Genomic DNA, 23,965 nt, shown 5'->3' with positions numbered 1-23,965 from the left:
CTCATAAGTCTTAAGTGTAGGATACAAAAATGGCCTATAATGACTCCGTTTCATAGAATGACTTTGCTTTAATTTAGGCTGGGGCAAGCAGTTGCAGAAGGTGTACCCTATAGAACTTCTATACCCCCCCCCCACCTGAAAAACTTTGTTTCTCCATTCCAGGGTGACTTCAGGCACAAGTCCTCATTTGTGATATGAAATGGCAGAAGAAATCTGGATTTTGCCCATCAGCAAGAATGGAATATGGATAGAACCTCCTTCTGGAACTCTTTATGAAAGAGCAGATAACAAAGGGCGTGTGCATGGATGCGCTTTAGAGGAAAACTGAACAAATCACCCATGCACACACACTCACACACGTGTGCATACCTGATTTTTATTTTTTTGGCCAAAGTCAAGCGATGATTTCTTTCTTTCTTTTTAAAAATAACCAAACCAATCTCTTATTCCCTGGAAAGTGCCATGTAGATCAGCACGGTCCAGACCCTGTGGACAAGGAAAGGACCTTTGGCAGGAGAAATAACGATTCCCTAAAAGTATCCGTGGGACCACGTTCCTCCATCATTCCTCCATGCCATTGGAGGCTGTGGAGCTGCCTCCTGCCAGCGTTTTACAGATTGCCAGGCTACCAGCACTTAAAAGGGGAAATCTTAGAAATGGGCTTACACTACTTCCTTTTCCATTTCTTCTCTCTCTCTTTTTTAATTCACAGAAGTGTTAACAATGGCAGTAGAACGAAATTCTGCCTAGAGAGATCAGAAAGGCCCTACTGGCCAGCTAAGCATCTGGTGACCTGATGCTTTGAGTTGGGATCCTGCGCTCTTGCAGCAGCTGCGTTGAAAAGCACAGAAGCCGTGTGTGCTTTCGTTTTCCTAAAGCGCAACTAACGGAAACAGCAGACACTTCCAGAGCCCACCAGAAACTACGTTGCTGCCAGTCAATTGCTGTAATTCTTGCCAACGGTGTCCGCTTATTAAACATGCACACAAGGCACCAATCAACACATGGAGATGGCAGGAATTCCAGGATGGTGCAGTAATAATAATAATAATAATAATAGGATGCAGTTCCCATGAAAACACACACTGCACAAATAGGATGCCATGAGCCTTCTGCCATCAAAGCATCCTAGGGCTTAGGAGGCTACCATAGTCTTTATTGATGTCTTTTGTGCACCATTCCCTTTCACAAAAGTACTCTAGGCGTGGGGGCAGCATGGTGTGGCACCCTCTCACAAGTCTAGATATATACAAGCCGCATTCCTTGCTGAGGCTTATATGCTCTTGACACTCTGCTGTGATTTTCTTCTGAGTCAGTTGCAATCCTCCACTGTGTCTAGGAACAGGCAGTGAGGAAGTAAGTGGGACAGCCATTCACTTCTCCCCACTGAGTGTTCGTTAAGGTATGACAAGGTATTTTGTTGTCGTAACTTTATGCTGGCGGAGAAGGCAGATTAAGAGGGTGGGATTTGGTCTAAGGTAGCCATTCCTCTGATTCTACACCATCTCTGGCTCACGCCTCCCCACCTTGTAGTTGACCGTTGTCATGCCATCACCACATTTCACTATAACAACTTAATTTGGGCTTAGGTGATGGACATCAGATTGTAGTTCTGGCAGTTAACCTCTGTACCAGCACTGACAGAACTAAGTGAATGATTCTCACATTGAAAAATAGCATGCTGTTGGGAAGATTAGGCGAAAATCCTTCTTGCTGACATTCTAGTTTTCTCTGTGCGGGGTGTTTTTTTTCCCTGTATGGTGGAGCATCTGGTCACGTGAGCCACCCCTACCTGTATTAGGAAGTGGTACGGCGCACACATAGGTGAACCACCTCGCCTTGGAGTTATCCAGGTGTTAAGGGTTTTCTTGGTGATGCTGCCTTCAGCCAGCCAGTGCAACTTGTGGATTCAGTTATCACGTTGTTAGAAAGGCTGGGATTTGGAGGGTGGTGTTGGCAAAATATATATATATATTTGTGTGTTTGTGTGAATCTGCTTTAACTGCTTGGGAGGATTCTTTGGTCATTCCATCTTTTTTATTATTCAGTAGGCTGATCAGATGTTGCATGGTCAGCTCAGCCTTGTCAGTTTCCAGTGCCACAAGTTGGTTGTGTCATCCTGCTCCTCCACCGCCACCCCCAGTTTGGCCTCTCCAAATTGAGGTTTTGCCCACAGCAAAATTCCCAAGAAACCCACATGAAGCAGGATAGAGTGGGACAGAGAACCTTTGCCGAATTTCCCATTTAATGTCTCCGCAATGTTTCAGCCATTTTCAGGCCAGCATGAGAACATTTCTTCCTCATTTTACATCAAAATGCCCCCTGTGCTCATACAGCACCTAATCCCGCTAATCTGCATGGAGCAATCTTGCCTGTTGTGCACCCCTTTCCATGCCAATCAAAGCATACAGGTGCTTCCCTGGACAGGTAAGCGCAAAACCCAAACCTTCTGTGCAGCAGGGCTGAAATTCCAACTTGGTACCAAGACTGAGGGCAAAGCTTTTCTACCGTTCCTCCTTTTGTAGAATTCCGCATTCTAAAGTTTTTGCAAAGATATATTTTGATTACTTAAAAAAAAAAGTGGGTAATGTTTCTATTTAAAATGTAAATAGGTTGGTAGGCCAAACAGTGTTTAAGTAATAATGTAGCTTTTTTGAAAAAAGGCTTCTTAGGTTTTGTTTAATGACAGGTGGGAGATCCTGTGCTGATTCAAACCATATCAGTATTGTTAACAGAGCACAGAAAACTGTAGAAGACAAGTGGGCAGCTTGTTCTCTTCCTGTTTCCCTTTATTTGGGGTTGGGGGTGGTTGGGGAATAAGACATATTGTAATCTGCAGGAAGAACTGCTTTTATCTCTCAGTATTTCTGCTCTTCCTGCAGCAACAAAATGGACCAGGATGGAAGGAACTGTACAATTAGTTGCAGGAAGGGAAGTGTTTTATCAGATGGCAGCCTTTCGATGTGTCACGCCAAACGGACAGGTTTGTGGTAGAACGTGGCATTAGAAGGAAAAGCCCCAAATGTGGGCAAGACCTTTGGCACACCCAGGGCAGCTCTAACCCTTTGGATGTTCCCTTTGAATCCTGGACACACGTAAAAGCAAAAGAAGAAGAGTTGCCAAATGAATCTGTTAGGTTTTAAGAAGGCTAAAGCCGCCTCTTGGTCTCATGTGATTCATTCAGTTTCAACTCGAATAAACTTGGGTCACAAATTAGAAAAGGAGGTTAGAAAAGTACACAGGGTCCCCCCCTCTTTTTAGCAGTGATGATGGGGGCTGCCAACACATCTAGCTATAAGCTGATAATTCCGAGTTTCTTGCCATGTTTTATTCCGCAGTCTGGAAGGGTGCTGTGGGGCCAGTCATTGTTCTGCAAGAACAATTTCCTGCCGTGGGGTGGGGGTGGGGAAGAGGGGTAAGCGTGTGTTTCTTCTTTTTAAAAAAAGCATAGCATACTTTTGCAGCAACGGTGTTTTTCAACTATCAATTTTATGGTCTTAACTTTGGATGCAGACAGTATTTTATATTATTATTGCATTTTTTGATTTTTTTGGACTGTTTTGTGTTTCCTTTGTTCATGGTCTGTATTAATCTGCCTTGGAATATCAGAAATGGCGAGTGGATTTTTCTTTTCTTTTCTCTTAGGGTGTGTGTGTGTGTGTTTAAAGAGAGTTTGGAGATGTCATTGATGTGTTTCGTTTCTTTGCAGGGGCCCAGATCCCTCCCCTCTCTTTTCAAGCTAAGGTGGCAACAATAAAAGGGAAGATGTACCAGGGCATTTCACTGCCGCTATCTTGTTTTGATTTAACCATGGCTACCTCTAAGAGGCATTCAACCAAAGCATAATTTTCTTCCACTGCCGAAATGCTTCCCCCCCTCTAAACCTCAGTGATAGAATAGGGTTGCCTTCAGAATCAAAACAGCTCTCCTTTCCACTTTTGTTTGTTCATTGTGCTGCTTGGCAGAGAGCGGAGCAAAGGCTTGCAGTATTATAATTTATTAGAAGGAATTGAAATGAAGGGCTAGCAGCACCACCCACCTTTGAGACATGTCTGCACGACTCAAGCCCATCTGGGATTAGCAGTCATGATTTGCAGGCTGGGAAAATGGTAGTTCTGCAAGAGGGATAAGGTCTTAGCACAGGGATGGGGAGCCAGTCGGGTCCTCCTGATTCGGTTGGATTCTAGCTCCTTTTAGCTTCAGCCAACATGGCAAACAGTCAAGGATGATGGGATTTGGAGTCCCCAACAGCATCTGGAGGGCTACAGTTTCTCTCCAGCCCCAAGCAGAAATATAGTCCATCCCCTTTGCAAAGCTGCCACTGTAGGATATTGGGTAGCTGGTGCCTAGGTATAAGGGGAACATGGAGGTTTGGTTCTCAGTAGGCTTGGCAGCAGGGAGAGGACTCTCTGTTAAACAGCAAGCTGGGGATTCAGTGTGTGCTATTAGGGCACCTGGCTAAGGCTGAATTGGTCTTGGGTTCAGTTCTTTTAGTGCCGCCACTTTGCACACAAAGTTGCAGAATTTTGGATGGTGCAGTTTTAAGAATGCAGTTGGAGAAACTATTTTCGAATGGTCCTCTGTGGCTTAAAAAAACAAGCCGCCACCAGTACAGATAATGAAGTCTCACCCAAGGAGGAAAACAATGCAGTTTGGTATACGCAGTTAACTTTCCACTTAGGAAAGTGGTTTTCTCCCTTTTAAATAAATAAATGATTTTTTCACTTATACTCTGAAATGCTACTGTCCATCCTACCACCTCTCAGGACCATACTGTCCCATTCTGCAGCAGGTAACTATGCAGCCCCATATCATGCAAAAGGAGGGGGTAGAGTGGGGGAACATACCACTTCAACTTGCAGGTGGTGCAGGTGGAGTAGAGCATTCATTTTTTGAATGCTCTACTCCACACCGAGCATGCAATAATTTAGCACTTAAGAAATGATTCATACGATCATTTCCTTGAGATGCTTCCTTTATAAGCATGCACTGTTTTAGATGGAAGACAGTTAAAAATGTGACCCTACTAGCTGCAGTCTGAAGTGGCACAAGCCTGCCTTTTTACCACCATAATCTGCTCTTATACAGGAGAGTTGGCTGTGGTTGTTGCCTTCAATGAAGTGTTCTTCCAAAAGGTGAAAAGGGAGAAAGACCTAGATAGGAGGGACCGATTATTCATCTCCTTTTTATTTATACCATGGGAGTTTCTTAGATTGAAGTCATATCAGTTGATCCAGTTTTGTCACATAGATGGGTGCTTGAAAGGCTGATTCCTCATTTTTTACTTGGATACTCCACCCCCGAAGAACATGACTATTCTGGGTTCAGAAATGTACCAGTGGCATCTCTTCCCAGGTCAGGGGTGTCCGCCCTTGAAATAGCTTCACAGAATTCATTGTAAATATTTGACAAGTTTGTACTAATGTGTTGCATTTAACTTTGCCAAGAATGTTTTACATAAATATAAAAAGAAAAGGTGTGTGTAGTAGTCTTTTGTTGTGGTTTGGGAAGTGAGGTGGGATGAGTTCTCTGCAAATAAAGGGTGGTGGACACATGGAGGTGCTTTTGGAGTAGTGGGAGATGGTTTGCTGCTGAAGCCACCCAGGGGTTGTGTGAACTTGTTCAGCAGGTTCCTGTGTAGAATTAAATATTACCTAGCATTTGGGTGAAATCTGTACGAGACAAATGTTAAAGGAGTCTCACTAGGTTACTGGAACCAACTTTAGCATAGCAACTCTCCCAGGAGGACAACTGACCTTTCTTTGTGACAACGTTCCCGGGGGGGGGGGGGAGGCTAACTTCACTGGACTGCAGCAATGATGGATTGCTTATACGTACGTATGAAGTCAGCACCACAGACACAGCTTTGGGCAGACAGCCTGAGAGCAGCTTGGCTGCAAAGACTGGGGTACATGATGAAACACAGGGTTATATATACTGTCGCTGTTTAAAACCTCAGCGCCACATGTCTTCTGTGGGTAGGACAGAGGTATATAAATGCTTTAAGTAAACAAATGGACATTAAAAAAAAAAAGATGCCAGAAAGCACACCACAGTTGAACTAGCATTTGTGTGTTCAAGGGGTGGTCTGCATGGAACAATCTGCAGTCCATATAGATTTGAGTCAGATTTTTTTAAAAAAAGGTTTGTGGCCCATAGTTCCGCCTTCTCTCTATCACCCAATAGCACTTCCCTATCTTCTCCATGCAGAGGGCCTACCACCTGCTTGTTCTTCCTCTTGCTTTGAACATAGCTGAACAAATCTTTATTATTAGCTTTGGCCTGCCAGGCCTTCGCCCTGCAACTGTTAGCTACTTGTGTATATTCTCCCTTTGTGATTTCCCCTTTCTTCCGTTTCTGATACATAAATTAGCCTCTTAAGCAATTATGGAATCTAGCTGCTAGCACAACAGAAGGCTGAGGCAAAGCTGTCACAGCAGGTGGAATGGAAGGCAGAGAAACTCCTCCCACACCAAGAGGGTCCAAGTCATCAGCCTAACCCTACATATAAAGCAAGGCAGGGGCACAATGCACAGCTGGTAGCCTCCACTACTGAAGGAGCATTTCTGATGCTGGATGGGTGGTTAGTATAATTTCTCTGTATTGACAGTGCTTTTCCCTAATTCACACAAGATCCAAAATAATTCCAGAATAAACTATGCAAAAATTGCACAAAACAACACAGGTTAAATAATCCAGTTCCCCCTCTAAGTAGACAATTTCAAACAATTTCATACAGGCCAGTTTTTACCACTAGGTCCTTTATGCCAGGTTTCTTGAGCAGCTGACTGGCCCCTATGAGTCAGAGCCAATGCTGAACTAGACTAACCATTAGTCTAACCTTAAAAGACCCTTTTATTCTTGGAAAGTCATGCAGTCAACCCATCTGGGAATTTAAACATAGTCCTGACCTTTTACATTTGACCCTCATAACAGTCGTGTTTTCAGACCCCTCTTTTATAAGAACTATTTCTAAGTAAAATGCTCATAACTTTGAGAGCCTCTTGATCGAGATCGTCTTCGGATATTACACTATTTACCTATGCAGGAAACAAATGTATTACAGAAGGCAGCAAACGAAAGGCTCAAACAAGTGACTGACACACACACACACACACACACACACACACACACACACACACACACAAAATCTGCAGATAGGTTTTCAATCAAATCAAATACTTGAACATGTAAGCTTGGCTCTTATTTATTGTGCATACAATCATAACCAAACCTAAGTTAAGAACCTGGCTGGAAGCCAAGAAATAATCTATTAAGATAAGAACAGGAAGGTTGTGTATACACAAAGTTATTCACATGCTGCGGTTATTTGAATAAAGCTCTCTTACCAAGTTTCTTCTCCAGCAATGGCTTTGGCACAAGTCTTCAAAGCCCTGTAGGTCAAATTTGGAAATGAGGCACCTAGTTTTGCTCAGATCCCAGAAGGCTGTGGCCCTTGGTCCTTTCTCCTTGCACCCTTTGCTGGCTAGGGCTCCTTGTTCTAAACAGAGGACAACACAGATTCTCCTGACTTCTTGACATTTGGACCTTCAAGAGAGCAGGAGAAGCTCAGCGGAGAAGGAGTGCTCATGTATAGAAACTTCCTGTAGCTCTTTGGCTTTTTCGTGGGGTGCATGGAGGGGAAGGATTCCGTAATAAGGGATGTCCAACTGCAGCATGGCACTGTTCACATGCATTCTTTCCATGGAAATAATTGCAAAGGCTTTCCCTGCAGTAGATGATCTGATCTGGACAAAGCATTTGTCCATGAAAGCCAAGTCTCTTTCCCATTTGACTAAACACTGGTATATTACTCAAAAGGTGCATGTCCAGAAAGTAAAATGAGATAAAAGCTGTGAAGGTAAATGTTTGAAGAAAGATTTTTTGTGAGACAGTACATGTTGGTTCTTTGGCAGGAGCAACTCGGATGTGCAGCCCCACCAACCTGGATTCAACTGCCTCAATGACTTTTTAAAATTATTCCAGTACATGTATATAGAAGCTCAAATATATACAGAGTGTGCCCCAACCAGTGCAGTGATGAATTACTAATATTAACAGTATCAAAATAGACATTTATCATACAGCAATTACAAAAGCAAGCCGTGATCTTCAAATAGTCTCCTCAAGCTATTGCAGAGGGGACGTAAAACATGATCATGCTTCTTTACAAGCTGGGGCTATAGAAGGCAAGGGCCATCATTTGCTTGACAGCCTGGGAGTCTTGCGGCTGGACCTCCTCAGCCCTACACTTGCGGGATTGCTTCTCCTCATTGGAGAGTTTATCTTCCACTGCTGAGGCTGCGGCAACCTACAAGTTGAGATGGAAAATAGTTTTGAAAAATAGGTTAAGTAAACTAGTGTTTAGAGCAGGGATGGGGAATCCGTGGCCCTCTGCATGTCATCAGCCTCCTGCTCCCATTAACGCCAGCCTACATGGACAGAGGATGATGGGAGCTGTAGTTTAATTAACATCTCAAAGTACACAGGCTATCCATTCCTGGCTTAGTCATTCTGCACTATAACAGGAAACACAAGTTTAGTGTGCAGCCAAAATCTGCACAAAACGGGGGTCTCACCAAACAATGGGGAATCAATCTGCTTTTGTTCAACGAGGAAAGCAAGGATTGCATCCATTGTTGGTCCTACCCAGAGCAGACCAATTGAAATGAATGGGCATGACGAGTTCTATTCTAGAAAATCGCTTGAATGCTGCTCATGTAAACAAAATCCCTACTTGCTGAAAACTAGAATGAGAGAGAGAAGGCTAGCCTAGAATACTTCTTCCTAACTTACTATTTGACAGATAGAGAGGGTTTTGCTCTGAAAGATGGCATGTAGTAGTTACTTATTTCCAAGACTTTTATGTACAGTTATTTTTAAAAAGAGAGTTATGGGAAGCACTCTGACATCTGTCCCCCAACTGCAGTTTACAGTGATATTTTCCACCAGCAAGCTTTGAAACAAAGGTCATTTGGGTGGCTTTCCAATGAACAGCACATTGACATCTTCTCTATTCAATAACCCTTTGCTGGCTGCACCACAAGACACAGTGTTTCACCACTATTTTGCAAAAAGGGCAGTTACCGCTGGTTTCAACCGTTATTCTTTCTGCCAGAGAGAAACAGCACTAGTGCCTGGGAATACATTCTGTCTGTGATCTCCACTGCACGGAGCACAAGTGTTGGTTGGAGTGCAGAACTAGAACTGGGGGAGACCAAGTTCGAATCCCCGCTCCAATGCAAAGTTCAATGGGTGACCTTGGGGCTGTTGCACTCACTCTATCAGACTAATACATAAAACGGCAGGAGGGTGTGTGTGAACTGTGTGTGTCACCCTGAGCTCTTTGGAGGAAGAGTGGGACAAAAACATGCAGAACTACTGTTTGGCACAAGCTGATTCTGGGATTGCAGAGCTGTCCCAGCCAAGGCATCTATTATACTCACGGCGAATCTGGTAAAGGCAAGCAGATAATCTGACTTGGTGGCTCCTGGGCTCCTTGATCTCCTGCAAGTGGAATGGCAGAAATATTAATATGCCTCAGGTTTGTTTTTTTCTGTCTGCCTGCCTTTTGTTTCTTTCTATCTAACCACAATAATGCACAGCAGCAACTTACCTGCATCTGAAGCTGGCGTTTGGGTTTGATGGATATAACTGACTCCTGACCCAAAGGTCACGTTGTTAATAGTCTCTGGGGGAAAAACACCACAAAGTTTAGCACAAGCTCACCTGGACACTTAAGAACTGAAAGGAGTGTTGCGAGACGGGGGAGTGGCCAATACTAAACCCCTCCCTAGCAGCCAGACCTCCTCAGATTGCTATAACAAAGATGGGGGAATCAACCAGGTATGCAAACACCTAATTGCTCAGGGTAAGGGAAGGAAACAGTTTGAAATATGGAAAATTCACCTCTTCTCCTTTAACTTCCATTTTTCAGGCTCCTGATATGCCATTCATGGCTTCATGGAGATTTGTGTGGGTAAGCAGGCTAATAAAATGTTTGGGTAAGTCAGTAGGTAGGTTTTGGGGAGGAACCATAGTCACATGCTTTGCCTGCACAATATTCTGGATTCAAGCCCTGGATGATAGCCGCAAGAGACTCTGGAGAGCTGCTGCCCATCTGAGTAGACTGTTTTGATTAGATGAATCAGTGGAATGACTGCACACCAAACTGCGTGCAGAAGCAGCTCTTTAGTTTCCAGGGAACCCAGAAGCAGGTTCAGAATAGTGGCACACAACAGGAGAGAGAGCTGCTCATACATGTAACACCAATCTATGGCTTGGCATTATGTCCTAAGGGACTAAGTATCCTGGCTCACAAATAAACCTATGGTTTGTTTAGCCTAACTGTGACTTGCTGTTCTGCCAAAAGTAAAAACACTTGTTTAACCATGGCTTGCTTGCATACTCCACCCAAGGTACTCACCAGCCCAAAGAGGCACAAGACCAGCTTGGAAACAAGCCAAACTGTGGCTTGTTTGTTCAATTCATGATTTGTTGAAGAAACAGTGGGTTGGCACACACAGTGAGTTTTTGTTCAGGTTCCGTATTTTTCTCTCTGTGTCTGTTGATTGTTTTTTGGACCATATAGTTTCCTTCTCATTTTAGGACCGGGGGACCCAGAGCCAGTGGGGCGATGACAGCTCAATCCTGGCCAGCTCAGGCAGTAGTAATGTGACACACAGCTTGTGTCACTGCTAGGAAGCAAAGCTGGAATTTTAAGCCTTGGCCCCCAATGGGATTAACAGTCCCCTCCCTCCCACTCTCCCCAGCATATGTTGCTTAAATGGAGCATCAGTGCCAGCCCCCAGGCAGAAAGGAAGGCACGGTTTTCACGGCTGTGGCATCCCAAGACTTTGCGCAAAGCTGACGTTGGGAAGTTAAGGACATCTGGTGTTAATGTTGAGTCTATCAACTCAGCCAAGTCGGGGAGAGGATGGCACAGAGGGTCAGATGTCTGCAGTCAGCTTGCTGTGAATATCACAGCATGGCTTTGAAAAAGAGACACTCTCCTGGTCACCTAAGGTCTTGGGGCACGGTCTTTCCCTGGCCTGTTGCAGATCACTTTTAGACTGAAGATAGCAGCAGCTATCACAGAGCGTTGGAGCCCTTCCAAAATAAAGGCACAGGCTCCTGTAGGCTTCATGAATATTTGATTTCACAGAGTGCTGCCTTTATTTCCCTCCCCATTTTTTTTTGGGGGGGGTACACATGCAAATGCGAATGCCCACCAGTTTAGGACAACTTGAAGCATCACACACAAACTTTATGACCCACTGCTTAAGGTACAGTCAGGAAAGTGTTCATTCCACAATCCTGTGTATGCGAATAAAAAATTTGGGTCTCTGGGCACAGCATCCAGCGGTTCATCTTACTCTTTCAAAAGGTAAATTTCAAACCTTAAGTAAATGTGAAATCTTGCAAATCAGAATGGCGCCCATTAGCATTGCAAGTGGTCAGGGACATGACTTAGTGCCCTGCATGGCTCCTTCTTCTGCCATGATTAGGAAGATCAGGGTACAAAATACAGGTAATGCAAAAATAAATGTAAACTTGCAGCTTCCTTTCCTTCCAGCCAAAACTTGCAGACTGACTGTCACTAGGGACAGGCAACCAACCAAATCACCTGAACTACCCTTTGCTGTCTCATCTGCCCAGTATGATTTGGGAAGAAGGGGATTCAGGAAGAGCTGTTGTCAACATGTGGACACACATTTGTCAGCCAATATCCTTTAGGAATATGGAATACAATTTTGAAGTGGAGCCTGAAGCCAAAACACTGTGCTAGGGAAGGTACCAATGAGTGCAGGTCTAATGCTGGGTTGATCTACCAAGAAATGGTCATGAGGATTAGTGCTGAGACACTTGACCAGAAAAACATATATGCACATCAGGATTTCAGACCACTGAGAAAGAAAGACCATATACTAGGAATGGAGAAATCTGTCCCTTCAAATGCTGCTGGACTACAACTCCCATCATGCCATCACTGGCCGAGCCTGATGGGAGTTGGGAGTCCACAGATGAAAAGAATGGTGTTCATTCACCATGAGCTGTTACTGGTGGAGGCATGGTAGGAAGGGATTCATGACTCTCTTAAAGTAGCTATTTGACTGCCTGGTTGGACTCTTTGTTGTTATGAACTGTGTGCACTGAATTTGTAATACGCTGCCATTTTCTACCGTTGCACTTGCCAGGTTTGGTTTGGTTTTTTTTCTTTGCAAGGTTGCAGTGGAGTGCAATTTTCCTTTTGTGTTTTCTTTATGCTTGACCAGAAATGGCAGGGCTAGGGGACTAGGAGACCCCCGAAGCCAGCCCTGCTACATTCCCCTCAAAGTAGGGCTGCTTCCACACACCCCTCCATAACAGACCACCTCTTCAGAAACTTACGCTCAGGGGTACTGATTGCTCGACCTTCCAGGGGAACGTTGGTTCCAGATGATGGTCGGTTTAGACTCGCCAAAGACACTAAAAGAAAAAGGAGAAGCGTGTTAGAGACAGTGATTATCCCCAGCAAGACACCTCTAGTTAGTCTGGATCAGGAACTGTGTGTACATTTAAGGTGGTTCTGAGACAGAATCTCTACCAGCTAAAGAAAGGCTCACCTTTACTGTTCTGCCTGCTCCCCGGAGATGTGGGTCTCCCGCCCAGGCTCCTGCTGCGCTGACTGAAAGCAGCCTCTGCGACCTTCTTAGCAGAGTTGAGGATGGCAATGGTATTCAAGGACCTGTTCCTAGGAAGGAGGAAAAGGGTAGAGATGTTGCTAGCGTTCCGGTCACTGCAGAGTAAGCAAGCTTTAGAAGAGCATCTGCCGAGCATCACAAGGCGACAACCAATTGGACCTCTGGAAAAAGATTCCTTTGAACCTGCAGTTCAGTGCATTGATACACTTGATTTATAACCTGATGGTATGTAGACAAACCTAAGGCTAGCAGCAACCATCTCGCACGAAGTGTGACAGTTTAGCACACGATAAAGGCCTAATAATAATAATAATAATAATAATAATAATAATAATTTATATCCTGCCCTCCCCAGCCGAAGCCGGGCTCAGGGCGGCTAACAACAATCAAATAATCCAACATTCTAAAAACATTTCATTATAAAAATTAATTAAAATCAAATTGATGGCAACCATTAAGCAAAATTCTGTGCAGATTGCCAGAGGAGGGAGTCAGGCTGCGCCCTGACCAAAGGCCTGGTGGAACAGCTCTGTCTTGCAGGCCCTGCGGAAAGATGTCAGGTCCCGCAGGGCCCTAGTCTCTTGTGACAGAGCGTTCCACCAGATTGGAGCCACAGCCGAGAAAGTGTATAAGGCAAGCTGCACACAAATGCTGCCTGTGAAGATGCACAGAAGATACTCAGATTAAGGATTTGCTGAATCCCAGAAAAGCAGCAGAAGCACAGAAAGCCCGACTTGAGTCCACAGAGTCCCGTACCTGGCCTTCAGGATGCCTGGCCTGGGTGAAGTAAACCCAACAGGTGCTGGAGAAGGAGGGGATCTCAAAGGCGAGGCCGAATCATTTGCAGCAGTTGCAGAAGCAGCTGCATTTTGATAACCAGGAAGTGCTTCTTTTTCCAAAGTGGGAGACTATGATTTAAAAAGGAGAAAATGGAGCAGTGCTTAAATTCCACTGTGGGGTCAATCAGGGGCAAGGAGGGCTTCACGCTACTGTCAATAGGCTCACCCCAACTCTGCGATGCCAACCCCTCATCATTCCTGTGTTACAAACAGAAAACTCAAGTTGGGTGTAAACTGTCTTAAAGTCACTTGTGGCAGAGCTGGGAGCTTTTGCCCTGCCAGCTTGGGGTGACAATGGGAGGGGACAGGACTAGGCTGGAAAACAGGAATAGCCAGTAAGGGGTTTCAACGTAGTTTAGCACAGGGGTGAAGAACTGTGTATCTCCCATCCCTCTGGGGTGCAAAACGTGGCAGATGAGTGAGGCCAGCCAACTGTCAATCTCCTGACATCAGGACGTTAGCTGCTCCTTGGCATGCTACCGCAAAATCTTGAAAAAGCAGCAGCTGGGTACGCCAGCAGGCAACAGTGGAAGAGGGTTGGGGACTAGCCTGTTGGGAAAAACAGGACTCACATAGCTGGGGCTAGCAAACACAATCCTCACAAGCCCCTGCTTGGGAGGGTGGGAGTTTGTACCTGCGCGACTGCCAGGGCGTGAAGGGATCCTGCCTCTCTGGCCAGCTCCTGGTCTCGCTCAGACTCCATTTTCAGCTGCTCCTCATACTTCCTCATGTCGTACTCCAGCTCGGCGGCCAGCTGCTTGTCCATGGCAAATAACTCTTTGATTTCATTTCGATAATCTTGCATCACCTCCTGGAAGATGCAACATAGAAGTCAGTGGTGGTTAAACTGGATGCCTTAGATATTTGTCGTGGGCTGTTTTTAAAATCTACACCTGGTTCTACTGTTTTACAAAATATTTTTGCTGTTTTTAAGGGTGTGCTTGGAAATCCCCTGGGATGCAGGCATGGAAGGCGATTATTATTATTTCATCAGCTATGCTTTCTGCTGATGTTCAAGTGAAGATCTTAAAGTGGTGAAATGACCCTCTGATTTAAAGAATGTCTGGCCAAGATACTCAGGCAATAATACTGCAGCAGGGAAGATCAAGAATGGCAGTTGGCTAGTGTGGAGAACAAGCAACTGAAGCAAAGTCCTGGTGTGTGCGCGTGCACACACATGTAAAGACTCCATAAGGAAGGGCATTATCTCCAAGTGTATCTTGTGCTCCTCACTCAACCTTCAATGTCCAACAATTGTTCTTTCGCCACTGTTACCTATGACACAGGTCATTCTCCCCTCCAGTCTATCAAGACACCAGAACAGGCTGGTGCAAACGCTTAATTGTGCCACTGCCAGGCCCACAGAGCCTCCAGATCCTATCGAGAGATGCTACTTGTGGCATTTTGACTGCTGATCATTTAGCCCAGCAACATTAAACATGCCCCCAGAGGCTCCTCGGTGTGCATCCAGGCTCTCTTCCTCTGCAGACATCCTTATCAGTCGCACAACCTCCAACCAGTCCATCATGATCTCCCACACCTCTCTACCGCTCAGACCCCAGGACAGCAGGCAGCATGTGCCTTGTCACAATACGTGGCAACCAGGACTGGGCAACAATACCCACTGGGTGCAGGGAATGCCCAGGGCAGGGAGTTGCCCCTAAATCATGGGTTTAACTAAATGACCCTGGCCTGAAATATTACCCGGAGATAGTTCATGAGTTCTCTCAGAGCTGGAAGCCTGTTCTCCTCCAATGAGGTCTTCAGCGACGTGATGATGGGAATGACATTCTCAATAAAATTCCTCTTCTGAACCTGTGGGGGGTTGGATTGAGTAGAGATGGATTCAGTGGAATGGGGCTGCTTTATTCAAAACAACGGAGATTTAGCATGTTGCTAAGGGAGAGCACAGTGGTGTCACTCCCAAGGACTTTCCCAGACTCTCTTTGGAGCTGCTATACTCACTTGCGAGATCATTTTCTTCTGGGCCACCCGCACGACAGCGTTGGCAATGGCCAGCTGGTCCTCATCCGGCTCAATGTCATCCTCTGGCCTGGATTTCATGGCCGAGAGCTTGATCTCCTTGCAGCTCAGGACCTCAAAGGTGTCGGAGAGCAGAGCGCTGGCCTCCAGGTCGAGAGGCAGGGCTCTGTCCACAAAGCAGGCTGGAAACAAAAAGGATGGAGAAAGTTACTTCCAAACACCAGAAAAGTCCAACATTTTAAGCTGGGAGCAAAGCGGTCTTAGCTCTGCACAAGGCTCTTTGCAGTTAGGGACAGCTCACCTAGTCAAGCGGCTTCACAGGGAAATGCAAAATGAGGTTGGGGCTTGCTTTTAAACTCTTGTGCAAGGGACTCAAAGCGCACACACACACAAGGATAATGGCACCCACTGCAAGGAGAGAGGGGCCTTGTTCTTATGAATGTGTCTCAACCAATTAGATGGAGATGAGAGGCTCTTGTGAGCAAGCCAGTGGCATAACCAGCCAAAGAAGTCTATCCAGCACATTCAGAAGAGTGAGTATATGATATATACGATATCTTTATTGCCATTGTCCCATGCAGAACAATGAAATTGAAAAACTACATAAAACTACCACAAAACTACATAAAACATTCAAAACCCCCTAAAAACTCTAAAACCCCATTTTAAAATACACTATACTATAGAGACCCCTTATGCTGCGTTTAGAACCAGAATTTCAGTTGAATAGATTGAATAAAACTGTTTCTCAGGCGGCTAGTCCTGGCCTTTATAACCCTATACCTTCTTCCAGAAAGCTGAAGCTGAAAGAGATAATTTCCGGGATGCGTACTATCCTGTGCTATCTCTGCCGCTTTCTTGTGGCACCTGGCAGCATAGATTTGATCTAAGGTGGGAAGAGTGCACCCAATTATTCTCTCTGCAGTCTTTACAACCCTGGATAGCATTGTTTTTTCCCTGGCCGTGCAGCTCCCAAACCACACACACAGACCACAAGTTAATACGCTTTCCACAGTGCAATGGTAAAATGCCATCAACAGGTCCTTTGAGAGATTGTTTTTCCGGAGGATTCTCAGAAAATATAACCTCTGCTGTGCTCTCTTCACCAGGTCTTTGCTGTTCTCTCCCGCAGAAGCAGTCTAGATTTTCTACCTCATGGTGAAGGCCTCCTTTAAAAGTTCCTCCCAAGGATAAAATGAAGCAACTCCCAGATATTTAAGCCAAAAGAGAATTTCCCAAAGCACCACTCTAAGCCTGGGAACAGACACCGAGCACAGCCCCAAATCCACTACACAGTGCCGGTTCAATCGCAGGCTCCTGCAACCGAACCTTGGAATTAACAAAAGAGGAGTGTAAAATGTGCACAAGAGGCAAACAAACCAGTACCTCCCATGCAAGAAATGGGAAACCCTGCAATAATTCACAGCTAATACTAGCAGTCTGGGAATATTTTGTAGTATCCATGGCATTTTGGGTACATCATCACAACAATCCTTTCAACAATGCTGCGAGAAAGGCTTGTGATCTTTGGAACTGGGCAACTTCTGAGCCACTCTGCAGGGGTGTCACCCAATAGGCACTGAACTTCATGCACAGAAGGAGTTCTGGAAGCCCCCCCCCCCCAAATCACACTGTGAATTAACATTTCACACAGTGCCTTCTGCATAGGAAGATACAGCCGTACCCAGAATGTTCAGGCTGATTTTGGTGGTGATGTTGAACCTCTGCTCATCGGTAAAGTGCTCCAGCAGGAACTTGTAAATCTCCATCCTTTTCTCTTTGTTAGCTTCGCCCTTCAGGGAAAAGAGTTTCTTCTCTCTGTAGTAGGTGAATGAAATTCATTGATAGCTAAGAAACACAAGTGCATGTAAGCCACCCATCTATTCAACATTCAAAACACAGACATTAGATCTGGCATATCACTGAAGAGGGAGGGTAGGAAACAGGATTCGGCCTGTGGCCCCGAGGTCAATCATCTATCATTAAAATGGGAAACGGGCTTGATGACAAAAAAAACAAAAACCCTGTGAACTGCATTCACAATACAATCATCTTCTCTTCTCTCTCTCACCCCAACTCTCACTAACCTACCTGCCACGTTCTCCTTTCCCTCCTTCCTGAAGTCTCCTCTTTCCAGCACCATCTCTGCAAGTCAGGGATGGGTGAAACTAACTGCCCGACGGATGTGGATGGCCTGGAGCTCCAATCATCCCTGACCATTAGCCATGCTGGCTGGGCCTGATGGGAGCTGGGAGCCCACCATCACCTGCAGGGCCAGCGCCACATCCCTAACTCTGGAGTCTCCTCTCCCTCTCACAGGATTCCACAGAGCTCCCCCCACCTCACATTCCACTATGTCAGGGCAACAGGCAGGCAGCTAGCAAAATGTCAATTCTTAGGAGAGGCAGAGCCCATGTTTGATCAGGAAGGGCTTGGGCATTATGAGAATCAGAGGTAAAGCAATGTCTCCCTGCAAACAAGCAAGGGCTGGGTTCATCCGGTATCGGGGCTTAAGCGCAAGCTTTGACCTCGCTGCGTCGTTGGTGGCCCTGACGTACAGAGCTTTACTTTGCCCCACAGAAGCAAGCAGCAGCCCGCCTGGGAGAGGGCAGGCCAAAGGACGCATTAGGACAGAACTGCAACAGGGGTCACTTCGGCACCTCAGGATCCTGCTTGTTGAAGATCAACCCCACAGCCAAAGTGCATCACCCCAGTTTAGGGTCTGTTTCTCAGTCAGACTACAGTGCGGGAAAACTTTAGAAACTGGCATTTACTTATATGTAAAAAGATGGACTAGCTATTCGCTCTGAGCCAGTTTCACCGGAACATTCTATGGGGATGTTTGTCAGTAGTATAGCATTGCAAAATGCCACTATGTGGGGTGACGAGAGGGGATTGTATAGTCCTTAAAACACTACACTGGCTGCCAGTAATACTGGGCCCAAACACTTCCCAGCCTCAGTGTCTCATCAAATAGCAGCAGGCGTCCTGCTCTTTGCCCCATCAGTAGGGGCGGCTTGCAAGGCCTTGGTGCTGCTGCTTTATTTATGGAATTCTCTCCCAGATGAAATCTGGCAGTCCTGCATGCTAGCAGCGCTCAGGCGCAAGTTGGAATCGAATCTGCCCAGCTGCTGGCCTGTGCTCAAACTCTGGGTGAACATGGCTGTTGAACTGTGGTTCTAAGGACTGGATTATTTTGTTGTTAGTATCCCCATGTACTGTTGGCGAAAGGGTGGGATATAAAAGTGATGACAAGTGACGCTTCGACCGCAGGAGGATCCTGCTCACCACTTCATGCAACCCCCTCCCTCCCGCCCCCATTCATGTTAATGAAAATAGCCACCACTCCACGGACCGCTCACTCTGGGGGAACCGGTTGTACTTCTCATGCCTCTCATAGCTGTTGAAGTGGAAGATGCACTCGATGAAGTGCTGGGAGAACATCAACGGGTTCCTCTTCAGCAGGAGGTGCGCCAAGCAGAATTTAGCTAAGCTGCAGGGAGGAGAAAGGGAAAGCACGTCAGAAGGCCACCTCAGTGGCTTTGGTTTGCAGGCAGCGGCTCGCTTTTTAAAACTACCTGGGAGCCATATTCTGAGCTAAGCATGGGAAGCAGGAGCCAGTTACATTGGCTCTGCCCTTCAGCTCGTTGACCAGAGAAAGGCAAAGGGCTCCTTAGCCCCTTTTTTCCCCAGGGTGGAGAGAAACCAACGCTTTGGGCAATGTGGGGTACTCTTCCCTTCTGGGTTGCCACTTTGTGTGTTTTGATTCATGTGCAAGAGAGTATTAAAGAGAGAAGGGCGTGAAGAAAGACTATGCCAGAGCCAGAATGAGCCCCTGGGCCACCACTTGCTGACTCAAGGTTGATCAGCAACAGGGATGAAACAGGAAAAAAGTATTAATTGTTGTATCAGCAAAGCAACAGAATGGGCTGCCTAGGGAAGAGCCCAAACTATGATTGGAAATACAGTTTACACAGCCCTGATTGGCATTTAACCCTTTTTCTTGCAACACAATCACAAGATATGGACCAAAAGTACCTAAATCACATAAGGCAACGCCAGATTTGTGTGGAGATCGCATTCCAGGTTATTGTGCGCTTGCATGAAGTCGTGTGTGGTCGAAACACCCAGTTCTGCCCCCCCCTTTTTTAGTGATGTATTTTATGACGTTTCTGGGTCACTTCCGGGTTTGTGCTACGTGCACCAAGCATGAATGTGCACATATCTGTTGCGCCTAAAACAGAGGTTGCCTGTCCTGTACTTTTTTTTCTGTAGACTGGTGACATTTTGCAACGGACCAGCTGAGCAGCACAGAAGCCAAGAGAAAAGGGCCTCTCTCAAAATGCAGCCTGGGGTGGGGGGGGTTGGGAATTGTGTGGTTCTTCTGATGGTGAGCTTTTATTCCCATCCGCCCCAGCCAACACGGCCAATGATGAGTGTGTTGAAGGGAACTGCAATCCCAAAGCTCTACATGGCCACGGGTTCCCCTCCCTTGCTGAAGCCCACCTCAAATCAGAGTGGTGCTTAAACGTCACAATGTTTAAGAAACACGGGGCCTATTGTTACACCGCTCCCTTATCCAAGACTCCTTTGAAAAGCTTTCAGGGCCCATCCTGCAATTTTGCTTCTAATTATAATTCAACATAATTAAAGAGAGAAATAACTCAGTTGAACAGTAAACACCGACAGTAATTACAGTGTTTGTGATAATTAACCAGCAGTCACTCGTGCTAGCAAGATCTTATTAAGGAGATCTGGTATTCCCGGCCTGAGACACAGCTTGGAATCCACAATGACTAGGGAGCGTTTTTTAATAAAATTACTCGCTCCCTACGTGTGGGCATTTATTGAGAATACCCCATTAATAGCAGGGCAGCTTTTAAATGAAACGTTGATGCGCTCCACAGGAAAAGGCAGCTCACTATTACAGTCTCAACGCTGTAACAGGCTGCTGTGGAGGAGCAGATGGGGGGGGATGGGGAAAGCTCCGCATTGAAGAATGACTGAAGTACAGATAAGTAAAATTAAACACACACAGTCAAAATGAATGCATAATTAAGCTCGCGGAATATATTGCCACAAGGCGGGGGCGATGGTGATTAACATGGGTGGCTTTTAAAAAGCACCAAGATCATTTTTTAGAGGGACTGTCTGTCAACAGCTATTAGCCACTGCCACTAAATGCAACCCTCAGAACCAGAATACCAGGAAAGGGCTCCCAGGAGAGCATCTATTTCACACACAGAAGGCTCCAGGTTCAATCTCCAATGGCATTTCGAGGCAAAACCGGGAGAGAAACTGCAGAGAGCTGCTGCCAGGCAATATAGACCAGGGCTTCTCAAACTTGAGTCTCCAGCTGTTTTTGGACTACAATTCCCATTAGCCCTGACCGCTGGTCCTGCTGGCTAGGAATGATGAGAGTTGTAGTCCAAAAGTGGCTAGAGGCTCAGGTTTGGGAAACCCTGATACAGACAATACTGAGCTTAATGAACTAATGGTCTGACTTGATATATGGCAACTTTCTGTGTTCCTTTTTAAGTCGAGGATGCTGGGGGCAAACTATAAGAGAAAGTGCTTGTCTTAATCAGAAGCACCTGGCTATCTGCTGTGTGTGTGTGTGTTGTTATTATTTTTTAAATAGAATGCTCAAACTCATGGGCAAGGAGTCTTATAGATACACCAGTAAAAACAGTAAGGGGGGTAAGATATTGAGATAGACTTTAAACCAATTTCTTCAAATAAATCCTGCAGATTTAACCCCCAAATAAGCAGGCTATCTAAATGCAGAAAATCTGCAAGGGTCTAAATGATGACAGGGATTCCAGACTCATAAGATGCAATATGGATCAGCAGCAGCTCATACCGATATGCCCAAATTGCATCTTATGCTACAATTAATGCCTGGCATAAGGCACACAGTGAGCTTAGGAAATGTCACATTCTGATTTGGGAGCATACAGAGAGTTCTAGAATATTCACCTTATCTGGTTGAAGGCATTTTTAATGGCCAAGCTCAAACACTTCCACTTAAAAAATAAAAAAATAAAAAGAATAAAAAAAAGATATTATTTTTGAATCTGCAGAAATATAGGATACAAGCTAGTTTGGACAGTACCTTTTGAAAAAACAGGTACTTTTACCATGTAGTAAGTTTTAGAAAGCCACAGAATTAGACTACACAAAGAGTTCCGTGACTTCCGAAGCTTGCTATTCTGTCAGTGACGGACCTGATAAGAAGACATAACCTGAAAACATTTGGGATCCTGATTGTCTTTTTGGAAGCACAAGAGGACAGCCACCATGTGGTGTGAGCCATTGTGATGGAAGTGGATAGTGTTGGTCTCAGGAAAGATAGGTTCTTATTTGGTCACACTGTACACCTAATTGTGCGGCAGGCCTTTTTCAGTCTAGGTGGTCTTGGGCAAAATCTGTACCTGTCAGCCTAACCCCAGGGTCGAGATGGGTTAAGCCAGGGAATAGGGAACCTGTGACCCTCTAGATCAGACATGGCCAAACTTGGCCCTCCAGCTGTTTTGGGACTACAATTCCCATCATCCCTGACCACTGGTCCTGTTAGCTAGGGATGATGGGAGTTGTAGTCCCAAAACAGCTGGAGGGCCAAGTTTAGCCATGCCTGCTCTAGATGCTTTTGGTACTCCCAGCCATCCTAGCTATCATCGTCAGTGGTCAATGATGCTGGGAGTTGGAGTCTTACAGATCCCCCATGCCTAAGTTAATTTCACCCAGAGCTTCCAGGTGAAAGAGACACAACATTTAATAGTCCAGATCAAGTAGATTAAATATTTTTAATCAGGTGAAAAAAGGTCTCTTAACAGATCAGACAACAGATCTTTTGAATCATTTAAGGACAAATACTGATTTTAAAAAAGAGTGGAAAAACCATCTCAGAAGACATCTTTTTGTGTATTCTAAAATGATGAGTGTGTAAGATGATGCGTGTATTTGTGTGTGTGGCCTAAAAACAAAGAAAGGATTCTTCTGGCTCCTGGACTAGTGTTTTGTCTGCAGTGCAAGGTAATTAATCAATTACAATTAATTGACTCAGATTTCTTTAATCAGGTGACCAATGAGTAGTGTCCGTTTTTACCCTCGAAACAGAAAGTGGACACACAGAGACATAAACGGCTGTGCAGAAAGCACATTAAAGGATGATACAAGACCGCCACCAGCTGGAGAGACAGGAAAAATGTGCTGTATGAAAGCCAAAGGGCAACAAGGTTATCCCTGTTAGACCCGTATTTTAGGACAACTTCTTAAAAGCCTGGGAATGAGTTTCAGAATTAATCTTAAGAAAGCATACATGTGGGGAATGTCAAATTGCCACTGACAATCCCAAAAGACTTTCCAATCCCAAACCCACAGGAAAGATTTTAAAACATTAAGCAGACTTATAAACACTTTTTTAATAAAAATAAGAGACACACACACACTCTCACCCGCCTACTCACAGCTCCCCATTTCCCAGCTGATGTGAATGGGCCTGGTCCATCCCTGCTCATCAACTGACTGGAGAGGGGGCAATTTGCATTGCATCGGGATGAAGTTTAAATCTCTCCACCCAACCAATGGCTGTGCCTACTCAACATATTTTTCTTTTGCAAATGCAGCCCAAAATTAGGTTGTTAAGGCATTTTGTTTTTGCTCCTTTTGGTGGAGAGGAGGGAAAGAACACCTGAATGGGTGTTATCCACACCTGCTTTGTAAGGGCTAACAAAGACATCATGAAAAGATAAAACAATGGGAAGGGTAAAATAGTTTCTCCCCAAGTCTGTGCTTGCTGAGCGGAACTGTAGACGCCAGAGCTTTTATTTAAAAAATGTTTTCTACTTTTCAGAGTTGTTCTTATAAATAACCAAGTGGGAACGAATTGCAAGATTTCCCCCATCATTCAGACATAAGCAAAATGTGGAAGCAGAACCAGGTTTCATCCCTTTTATGACTCCGGGGCGGGGGAAGAAGTGATGGTGTTACCTTGCGATCTCCTGATATGGGTCCACCAGAACACTGACAAATCTGAAGAAGAGGGATCCTTTCCATTTCACAAATTCTTCCTATGCAACAAGAAAAGTTGGGAGGGGGAGAGGATGAGCGTGCTTCAGAGGCTACTAGGCTTTCCACAAGAATCCACAGCATGCATACAAGTCTGCTAATATCCACCGCAAATCCTTGATGTGCAAGTTTAATGAACTCTATGACCCATAATTACGTAAAACGAGCAATGGTTGTACATCTCCACCTATTCTCTCGTTCTTAGTCTGATGCCCAAATTATTCTAGTTTTGGTTGCCAAGGGATGAGGTGCATAGAGCAGCAAAGCCCTGCTCCCATCTACTGGAAATCACATCCCTGCCCAGATTCCCTCTCCATTTTATCTTCCCAGGGACCTTGTGAGATTAAGATGAGAGAGGAGACAGTGACTGTCTGAAGGCCATATTTTGAG

At 45.3% G+C, this 23,965-nt stretch overlaps 2 protein-coding genes across 3 annotated transcripts in view; one reads left to right on the top strand and one right to left on the bottom strand.

Moving 5' to 3' along the window:
- The window catches only part of JAM3 (junctional adhesion molecule 3), a 42,025-nt gene extending 36,550 nt beyond the window's left edge, over nt 1-5,475 (top strand). The window contains exon 9 of the mRNA XM_083714817.1: nt 163-5,475. Within this exon, the coding sequence (XP_083570943.1) occupies nt 163-198 (36 nt within the window). The 3' untranslated portion in view covers nt 199-5,475. The remainder of the gene's footprint in view (nt 1-162) is intronic.
- Nucleotides 5,476-7,191: 1,716 nt separating this feature from the next.
- NCAPD3 (non-SMC condensin II complex subunit D3) overlaps nt 7,192-23,965 on the bottom strand; it is a 54,674-nt gene continuing 37,900 nt past the window's right edge. For both annotated transcript variants that reach the window (XM_083714310.1, XM_083714311.1), the window contains exons 24-35: nt 23,498-23,577; nt 18,861-18,998; nt 17,190-17,323; nt 15,488-15,687; nt 15,227-15,337; nt 14,157-14,333; nt 13,440-13,591; nt 12,606-12,733; nt 12,391-12,468; nt 9,617-9,691; nt 9,447-9,507; nt 7,192-8,311 (exon numbers count right to left, since the gene is read on the bottom strand). In XM_083714310.1, the coding sequence (XP_083570436.1) occupies nt 8,200-8,311; nt 9,447-9,507; nt 9,617-9,691; nt 12,391-12,468; nt 12,606-12,733; nt 13,440-13,591; nt 14,157-14,333; nt 15,227-15,337; nt 15,488-15,687; nt 17,190-17,323; nt 18,861-18,998; nt 23,498-23,577 (1,446 nt within the window). In that variant the 3' untranslated portion in view covers nt 7,192-8,199. The remainder of the gene's footprint in view (nt 8,312-9,446; nt 9,508-9,616; nt 9,692-12,390; nt 12,469-12,605; nt 12,734-13,439; nt 13,592-14,156; nt 14,334-15,226; nt 15,338-15,487; nt 15,688-17,189; nt 17,324-18,860; nt 18,999-23,497; nt 23,578-23,965) is intronic.

This window comes from Podarcis gaigeae (assembly GCF_964106915.1).
Source record: "Podarcis gaigeae genome assembly, chromosome: 15".
NCBI classification, from domain to species: domain Eukaryota; kingdom Metazoa; phylum Chordata; class Lepidosauria; order Squamata; family Lacertidae; genus Podarcis; species Podarcis gaigeae.
This window is presented reverse-complemented; position numbering and strand designations above follow the sequence as displayed.